The sequence below is a fragment of the Fragaria vesca genome, linkage group LG2 (genome assembly GCF_000184155.1).
Source record: "Fragaria vesca subsp. vesca linkage group LG2, FraVesHawaii_1.0, whole genome shotgun sequence".
Taxonomy (NCBI): Eukaryota; Viridiplantae; Streptophyta; class Magnoliopsida; order Rosales; family Rosaceae; genus Fragaria; species Fragaria vesca.
Window position 1 is genome coordinate 43,461 of NC_020492.1, and position 9,791 is coordinate 53,251.

Below are 9,791 nucleotides of genomic sequence, written 5' to 3' on the forward strand. Positions count from 1 at the left end.
TAGAACCTACTGAAAATTTCTGATATAGTGATATACTACGGCTGTAGAAGTTGTGTATGATAGAATGAAGAAACTTCCATGCCAAGAATTTGCCACCAGTTTCTTACTTGACAAATTCGAGAAGTGACCTCCGGAAAAGCATGAAAAAAAGAGAGGCTTGAATGGTACGATCCCTCCGTCACTCCAGAATAAAGGGGCGTTTGTTATATGTGATTGCCTCTTCTTACTTGTAACCAAATCACGATAACTTATAAAAAGTTTATTCATGATCGAAAATTATACAGCGCACTCAGGTGCGCCGCGCACCCGTCCATCTCCGCCGTCCATTTTGAAAAAGTCAAAAGTCCACGTCAAATGGACAGCGGAGATGGACGGGTGCGCTGAATACGCTCTCATTGATGATATGTACATGCAAGTTTTGCTTGCATTTACAGCATTATTCTAGAGAAACTGAAACTGAAGGAGGGCGGTGCGAACAGTAAAATGAAACAGAAAGACCCAAAAACTGGATCCTTTGCATATCTGCCCTCAATTCATGACCATACAACAAGAGCAAAAAGCTTCGAGTTAAACCTACCAAGAAGAAAGAAACAGCTAGCTAGACAATCTTTCTCTCTTTTGATATGTTCTATACAAAAAAACCCAGTTTCCATGGCAATACAAGCAGGATACAACATTGTCAAGGAACTTCTAAAAGATCAATCTTCTATGAGATGTAACGTCAGCGAGAACCGATGTAAAAGTACTGTAGAACTCTGGCCCAAAAAGGGATTTTTACCTCATCATATTCCTCAAGTCAATACAGATTTCCTTCTTTTAGTTGATCTCATTTTTGTACAAGACATCACACATTTACATCATGATATTGCTGCCAGTCACATTTACATCATGATATTGCTGCCAGTCCAATAACCTCCCCCTCATCAACTCTGTTTTCCGCAACGTTGACTGTGTTGCGAGGCTTTGCTGAAATTAAGATTAAAGCACACTAGTAAGTTATAGTCAAAGGAAACAAAATGCATAACAAAATTGTCAGTCAAGTCAGAGGTGCTTACTTGTTACATTTGTTATAACATTTACGGTTTTCTGAGCAACAAGTGCTTTTAACTTGTTTCCAGTAGCTAATAAGAGCAGGCTTTTCATATATTGTTTTTGTTCTTTAGGACTAGCTGTCTTTGTCAAAGCTTCTTCAAAAGCAAGCAAATCATGCTGTTTGATGCAGGGAAGTGAGAGCAGAACCTGGATAACACAAGATGCAAGCATTAAATCTGGCAAGGTACCAATTAGAGTATAAACTACTTTTTCTTTTTTTTTTTGGTTCGAAAAGTATAAACTACTTGTAACCCGAAAATTTGATTAGGTACAACAGATCTCAACTAACCTCCCTAGGAGCCGGATGTCTATCGCAGAGATATATGTATATGTCACGACAGTGACCAACCAAATCAGCACTGATGAAAGCGTTTGATTCAAGGGCTAAACCTTGGATAATTGCAGAAAAAAGATCCTTAGCAACAAACTGTTGGAGTTCCATACTATTTGTAAATATAGCTAGAACAACCAAAGCACCACAAAAGACAGAAACTTTTGGCATGGCTTCACCGTCTGTCCATTTAAAAGCTTCTAAACATATCTGCAGTGCAGGAAGGGCAAGACCTTGGTGCTTCAAAATGAAACTGCAAATAGAGCACCATTTTAAGACAAAGAAGTTAATGAAAAGAAAGCAAAGCTCAGAATTTTCAACCAAAGAAACACTATCAAGAAACAATGTCAAACATACCCAACCATAGAGCTCGATGCAAAAGAATCTAAAGCTTTGAGTGAAGATAGATCGACTCGGCTGATTTGCCCAGAGTGCTCCAAGGATGGAAGCCCAGTATTTAGCTGTGGGGAAGCAATGAGAGAGAGGAGTGAACAAATCTCTCGAGTAAGATCTCTAAGTAGCTTTTCTTCCATTACTTCCACTTTTGAGTCAGTCCCGGCAAGTATGGCTTGGGCATCCGGAACCTTTGCTCTACCTTCTTGTAGAAGACTGGACCAGGAGCAACTAAGAGCCTGATTGGAGTGTAGAAGTAAGGGGTGCAGGAGCTTTTCCAGCCATACCTCCCACAAATCGACAGGACAATTTTTAACCAAAGGAATCAAAACTGAATGAACAAGTAGTCTTAAATGCCTGAATTCCATTGACTGTATATTCTCTACCAAAGCTAGAGCAACAGAATGACTGTCCAAACATTTGTAGAATGAGTCACCGACAGTGGTTGCCAGGCCCAATACATTGTACCTAAAGTCACAAATGTTAGCACTAAACAAGATAAACCTCAGATGGATGATTAATCAACATCTAGAAACATTCTCAAAGGATTTCTATGCTCATGTAGAAGGTTATTCTACACTACCTTCTGGAGTCTAGACTAATCAATGAACCCCAGAATTGTATTGTGAAATTTTGACTTCTACTTCCAAATATAATTATCCAGACTAATATATAACAAATTCTAAAAAAGTGATCTATAGTACTTGTTCAATTGAGAGAGAGATCTTTATTCCATAAATAAGTTGTGGCAAAAAGATGCTGTCTGGAGTGGAATACCCAGTCTAAATGACGACCAACGATTTTTTGAAGAAATAACTAAAAGTTTTGGAATAAGAACTAAATAATAAATTATTTTTACTTTAACAAAAGAAAGCTTGACACTGTACAGGTAAATTTAGCCAAGTAAATATGAAAAAGATAATCCTACCTTGGGTTAGGAAATAATTTGTTATTATCATCTAATGCTATTTGGGTTTTCCTTTTCTTGATATTGTCCATATTCCTCATCTTAAAGCACTTTCCTCCATTTTCTATAAGAATATCGCCAGGATGTATATTAAAGGAAAAATTTCACAACCAACTCAAATAAAGGACGTACCCACTGTCTCTGATCCCCTTCATCCAATTTCGTATATCCGATTCATTTGGCTCTGTGTACCCTTCCTTACTCATGGTGACAAGAGGCCCAGTACCGGAGGTTGATGTACCCTTGGACAGTTTAGGTTTTCCTTCACCAAGAAGACTGTATTGCTCAGCATCGCTCATGGTCATTGCAGCTTTCATTTCTCCAGGTAGAGTTTGAGATACGGATGGAGACCAAAGGGAATGTATGGCGCGTAGAAGCTGCAGATCAACAACAGAGAAATGAGATATACATATATGTATGTATCATGTATGTATGAATATGTTAATATAAGCAAATTGGCATAATGGTATCATATTCAGAAGAACTAGAGATGAAGAATTCTGAATAACTAATTTTCAGAAGCTGTGCATACTTTGGGAAGAGGTGGCAGCATCCATGATAGATGAGAAGCCATAGGGTGCAAGGGAGTAGAACTTGCGGCTGAGTTGTTTTGTGAACTCAAATGTGTTTTCCGTGTTCCACTTCTCTTAAGTGCCTTCTCAAAGAATGTAATACAGTGGAAAATTGACCACATAGTTGGGGTCTCCACACACAGACGAACAAGTCCTAGTGGTTCAGATAAATAGTTATTTTGCCACTCTATTTGTGTCCATTGCTGGCTCAAGGGTTCTAATAACCAGGCCAAAACTTCTTGCTGCTGCTGAAATCTGCACCAAAATATTCGACTCAGTTGTCAACATAAATACAGGACACAGACCCATATAAACCATATAAGAGAATCATTACCCAGCCGCAGAAGCCATGACAAGAAATGCTTCGCCTAGAAGATTGTGTTCACCACGAAGTAAACGACCTTCCTTTTGCAAATATGCCATGGTGTCAGCTATACCCTGCATAAAACACCATCCAACAAGATAAATGAAAGAATGATAATCCAAGAACAAAGTTTGTGGGCTCTATTCAATGGGCTTCAGTTGGGGCTATGTATTTACAGGCTAAACTTTCCTTTTTCCTCATACCCTTGGATGTTTACACCTTCATAAGGGGAGCAATCACAAGTATCATTCTTTAGACAAGAGTAATTTGTCAAAATGCATAATGTCTGCGACTTTGAGAAAGGTAGCATATAGAAGTCTCAATTCTTGGACAACAGCAATTTGTCAACTTGCATACCTAGTTATTCTCATCAAAATAACATAATCATGCAGAGGATGTGTATAATATGTCAATTCTAGCAATTGTTAGGTTGATCTGGCAGAGATACTCAATTTGAAATATAGTCTGTAAGAGATTCTAAGCCACTTCTCCACATTTTCTAAACTTCACACTTTTGTCTTTTTATACTACTGCCATAAGATAAGGTCGTAAATATAACCATTTTTGTACGCAGGAAGTACAGATCTATACACATCCAATAAACAAAAGTCACCTCATGTGTTGTAACTAAAATTTTGCATATAAGCATTAATGTATGACAATACTCGTACACAGGAAGTACCACACTAGCATAGGCAAACGGAAGTCACCTTCATGTGAGGAAGAATACTTTTGTCAGCAGTCTTGGCTATATGAATAAACGATGTACAAATTTGCAACCTTGCATATCGTGCACTACTTGTAGAGGGATCCTGCCAAACATAACTTGCTGTTAGATTCATTAAGACACAGTGAATAGTGAAGTGTAATACAGTAATAACTAATAAGACAACTGAAGTTTACCTTAACAGCAAAAGGGAGTGAGTTTAGGAGCTCAAATAGTTTATTGATGACTCTGCCTGCTGCATCTGGGAAATAGTTCAAAAATGGACCCATCACACCCAAGTAGTGACCAAGTACTTCCGCAAGGGCTGGCTCAGTCCAATTCAAAGAGAGAAGCTGATGAAGCAAACCTATAAGACCTTATGGCTTGTTAATGAAATCCCAATATATCAAATCTAAAGCTCCAACAAGATAAAAAGAGGCTTCCAAACCTTCAAATATTCTGCATAGTCCTACTTGAACTTCAGAATGACCCCCACCAATTACATTTGATCCATCAAAAATAGTGCTTACGACATTTTCTAGAGCAGACTGCATGCTTTCCATCACAGCCAAGTCCTGTAATTTATTTCAGACCAATCAATCAAGAGATAACGACAAGCTGACAGGTCTGAAAATGGAAAATGGAACTGAGAAAGTGCTTGTCATGAAACCTGAGAAGGCATTGGAGAAAGCAAGAGACTTTTAATGATTGTATCAATTCTTTCAGAAACCTTGGCACCGGCTATAACAGGCTTGTATGAGGTCACAAACTTGATAAGTTCTAACTGCAGTTAAACAAAACAATGTGAAGGATGGACCCATCCATCAACGAAGCCTATTAGAAATCACACGTTGAATGAACTTGGATGCTTTCCAAGTTAGAAGAGACCTGAGCTAAGATAGAAAAAGCAAACATATCTGAGTTCATATCTATGAGATACTTACCAGCTTTGAGCGATACTGGCCGAAATTTCCTTTGCTGTCAACATCATCACTCCATAACTCCAACGGCCCCAAAGAAAATGAAGTTCCATGAAGAATCTTTTCTCTCTTGAGCAACCGTTGGAAAGATACATCCAGAAGTGCACTACATATGTCATCGTTCACAAAACTCAAAATCTTCTGCTTTTCCTTATCAGCCTCGTCAGAACCATCAGCTGATGAGTTTGCAGCTGCCTTTGGCTTAGACATTAAGTCTCTCAGGAGTGCCTGAAAATGAAAGATGATTAAAGCAAGCAATGTGTGGCATATATCTTATTATTGACACCATAAAAACAACTGGAAATTATATCCGTACCAGCCAAAAATGGAGAGATTGGAAATGAAGAACTAGCTTCTGATGTTGAAAAAACCCGAGCATCTGAAGGAAAAACAAGTTGAGTAGCACTTCAATAATCAATTAACAAGTAATAATTGCTTGAATGAAAAAGTTACGTTTCAGATGTATATTTACAAATTACAATTCATGTATAAATTTATTAAACCTAGATTTTGGAAATAGTTGGTGAATATGGCAATATGCATTATGAAGACAGGTTAAATGCACATAGATTCACATCCTGATAACTATCTAATAGTTGTACTTACCTGTTGTAAATAAAGAGGTAATGCGGTGCTATCACCCATGATACATTGCAAGTTTGTTGAACCCAAAAACACCATACTTTCACATAAACATTCCGCAAACTCAATATTGCTTTCATCAATGGCCCCAGCATTGACACCAGAACTGTGTAAAAGTTCTTTGGAGGCGTTCATTAAAATATGAAAAACTGTACTCATTGCAGAATCAAATTCAGGAGTGGATGTATCAGCATGTCTCTTTCTGCAAGTCATCATTCAGAGTAACACAACTGTCATTGAAATGTACTAACAAGAGGCAAAAGCATAATTATATAACATATAACATTTGAACAAGCTATTGAAAGAACACATTCATACCTTGCGGAAACAAGTTTGAAAAACTCACAAGCATGAAGACGGAAGTCAGGTGAAGAAAGTAAGAAGCCACACCTACAGAGAGAGAGAGAGAGAGAGAGAGAGAGAGACAGAGAGAGAGAGAGAGACAGAGAGAGAGAGAGAGTTAGAAACAGAGGCATGCAGTGCTTTCAAATCAGATTTAGCAAAATTTCAAAGAAGGATACCATACCCATGAATTATACCATATTTAGCAAGATCAGGCAATGGAGCCCATTCAGAATATGCATTAACGGCATTCAAAGTAGCTGTTACTGCAGATGCATGTTGTTTTGCAAGGCCCACTTGTTGTTTCCCTGCTTCACTCAAGGCAGCTCCAAAATGCCTCTCTAGTAACTGCATGACATGATTGAATCATCATGGTATTCCCATCATATGCACCTTCGAGTAAAAGTTAAGCGGTCATGCTTACAGTGTATAATAGAGGCAAGATTTCAGGTAACGATAGGGTCAGCCCACGCAACAATAGCCTTCTCCGATCAGCTGCATGTACCATTCAGAATCAGGGTAAGACACAGCAATATAAACCCAGAGATAAAGCAACACACTCATGCACACAAACACTCTATGCCCTAGTTAAAGGAAAAAGAAAGTGCAGATAGCACACTGAGGAATACCTTCCAAATCTTCATTATGAACAGTAATGTCTTCAGGAAGCCACCTCAGCATCATGGAGACCAACTCAGCCTAATATAAAGATAATTCAGAAAAAGGTGATAACTAATGCATGTCTTACAAAAACAAACTTGAAACTATTGGAACCAAACTTACTTGTATAGGACCTTTTGCAGATAAGGAAACCAGAGCTGGAAGCAGATCCTGCCAAAGATTTACTCCTTCACTTCTGACTATCTGTGAGAGAAACAAAAAAAAGTGTTATAAAAGAAATATAAGCATTGGCATTCTAAGAAAATTTGAGACAAATACTGTGCAAACCTCAGCTACAAGTGCTGCTGTCTGACTTTTCAAAGCCCACTCTTCACTAGGATTTGCAATCTCAGACATTAGATCAACAGTGACATTAGCAAAGTTTCTATGTTCTGTTGGGTTTAATTCCTCCCATCGCAACCGGACCAAATGCTGTACAAACAATGTAGATTCTGGTCAGACCACTTATTTACCATAGAAGTCAAAGATATATGAATAAAAGTGTGATTGCAGAGTCTAACATGAAACTGGGGCCAAAGGAAACTGAAATAGCATTTTGAAATCTCTGTATTTAACACATTAACGTAATCCTAGTATCACCACCTTTCAACAGGAAATAGTGATTTCTGCAGGGAATTGATTTATATATCTCTCATTTTAAAAGCTTCAACCTTTTTGGTAACCCCGGCTTTTTTCTTTTTTGAACACTAGTCATATACAGGATTATTTCCATTATTTTCTCTGCTAGCATCCCAAACAGGTGGGAGCAGAAATTGAAACAAGGAAAAAGTTTAGATTATTTTAAATATTTAATGGCCAGAAGCAGGTGGCTGTCAAAGAAACTTAGTTCCAAAGACAGCAAACAACAGAAGGCGACTTGATCATAACCAAATTTCATCTCAAGCAGTCCAACTGGACCAATGAAATAGTAAGATGATGTGTTGGGAAAAAATAAATAAGAAAGAGTAATTGACTCTAAATTCCTAATCATTGAACCTAACATTAAGATACTTACTAGACAAATAAAAAAAAGTAAAAAGAGCAAAGCAACATGAGCACAAACCTGCAACATTTTAAATGCATGCAACCGAATTTCAGAAGACCAATCCTTCTTCACTAGAAGGAACGCTGTGTTTGCCAAAACACGCACATCTCCGGTTTTAATCTGCACAATTTGAACACAAGAAATGAATCAGCATTGGGAAATAATATTAGTTAGAATCAGCTGCGGAAACCAAGTGCTACATTGCCTGCCAACACAACTTTAAGGAAATTTCTCAACTTGCGGAAGCTATACACAAATTCATTCAATCATTTCTCACACACAGTCTTCGTAACATAACATTTGGTTTTAACAACAGATTCCACAACATCTCCAATGTACCCCCATATTTCGCAACAAATGTAGTGCTGAAATTTAAGCCAGGTCACCGAAACTCCAATTACACTGATCAAAATTCTCACAAGTCCACCTATTAAAGACTATCACTGCTCTTAAACTTCAACCAAATAGATGATCACCTCGAAAAATCCACACACATTTCACAAAAATCTGAAATCATACTCCAATTCTCAAAATTAAACCCTTATAATCACAAAGAACCAATTTCCAAACCCCAACAGATACAATTCAAAGCCCAAAATCAAAAACAGCTATGATCAAGCACTCATAGAACAGCACAAAGACATGGTCTTTGGATAGAAGAGAGAGAGAGATTACGGATTCGAGGAAAGCAACGGCGGCTTTGCGAGCGTCGGGAGAGGAGGTCCAGTCGAGAGAGACGGCAATGGCTTGGGCGACGCTGCTAGCTAGGTTGCTGCTATTGTTGCTGCTCGCCTCCATTGTTTGAAAAAGCTTCAATCTTTGGGATTCGAAAACCCTAAAGCTTCAATCTTTGGGGTTCAGAGAGATTGTGTTGAGGGTTTTTCAGAGCTGAACATAAATAGGGAAGAGAGAAAGGAGAGAAGAGCTGCTGTGGTGTTTAGTGGCGGTTTAACAAGAATGAACGTTTTTGAGGTTTTAACATGCCACCTTTACTCTTTGCTATTTTTTTAATTTTTAATTTTGAAAAAAAAACAATTAATATTGATGATTTTGTATTGTTGTTGTTCTTTTATTACAGAGTTGAATCCACACAATCACGCATGAAATGAGAGAGAGAGAAGTGAAGTGTTTTGAATGTGAGAAGAGGTCAATTAGTGAAGAGGAGGAGGAAGGGGTTAGGACATTTTCAAATGAGAACTAGAAACAACGTAGAGTGATGCATGGATGATAAATGACCGTTATTAATAGAGCGAAAATTAAAAAAAACGGCAAATAGAAATCGAAAATAAATAACTAATCTTACCTTAGAAACAAGCTCTGTTTACTCGCATATGAAGTAATTTAGATATGCATTATCTCCATGTAGTCATGCTTATTAGCAACTTTCTAATTTTTTATCATTATCTCCCTCCAATGTAATATTACTTGATAAAACTTCCTTTTTGGTTGTAAGATTGTTTGTGCTCGTAATTGGAGCGCATAAGATCCGTTCATGTCAAAATTAGAGGGTCACAAGGAACTCATGTCTTCTTTGTCGAAATATAGAACATAACGTTATTCCCTACAAGTCCTGTAACTCCCATCTGCACACAATCACATCAAGTATAATCTTCATAAACAAACAAGAGCCGTAGTGGAGCAATCTCACTATTTCACTTTAGCGTTATGAGAGAGGGCTATAGTAGAGTACGTTTAGA

General features: G+C 37.8%; 1 protein-coding gene across 1 annotated transcript; it reads right to left on the reverse strand.

The window, feature by feature from the left end:
* Nucleotides 1-484: 484 nt before the first annotated feature.
* LOC101308837 (protein HASTY 1-like) lies at nucleotides 485-8,892 on the reverse strand. Its single transcript, XM_004291945.1, has 22 exons — nucleotides 8,770-8,892; nucleotides 8,113-8,214; nucleotides 7,338-7,481; nucleotides 7,173-7,253; nucleotides 7,019-7,088; nucleotides 6,814-6,884; nucleotides 6,574-6,737; nucleotides 6,366-6,437; nucleotides 6,012-6,249; nucleotides 5,722-5,784; nucleotides 5,370-5,633; nucleotides 5,096-5,209; nucleotides 4,874-5,000; nucleotides 4,623-4,792; nucleotides 4,430-4,531; nucleotides 3,690-3,793; nucleotides 3,316-3,610; nucleotides 2,916-3,160; nucleotides 1,781-2,284; nucleotides 1,382-1,676; nucleotides 1,056-1,239; nucleotides 485-966 (listed from the first exon to the last, which is right to left on the reverse strand). Exons 1-22 carry the CDS (start codon nucleotides 8,890-8,892, stop codon nucleotides 887-889), a joined length of 3,612 nt encoding a protein of 1,203 aa, XP_004291993.1. The 3' UTR covers nucleotides 485-886.
* Between the last annotated feature and the right edge of the window lie 899 nt (nucleotides 8,893-9,791).

What these genes read in the sequence shown, in the direction of transcription:
- LOC101308837 (XM_004291945.1), bottom strand. Translation starts at nt 8,892, where the DNA reads ATGGAGGCGAGCAGCAACAATAGCAGCAACCTAGCTAGCAGCGTCGCC. An exon ending in CCGTTGCTTTCCTCGAATCC is followed by an intron (nt 8,215 to 8,769) that starts GTAATCTCTCTC and finishes CAAATTGTGCAG; the next exon opens with ATTAAAACCGGAGATGTGCG. An exon ending in GCCAGTATCGCTCAAAGCTG is followed by an intron (nt 5,210 to 5,369) that starts GTAAGTATCTCA and finishes GTTTAACTGCAG; the next exon opens with TTAGAACTTATCAAGTTTGT.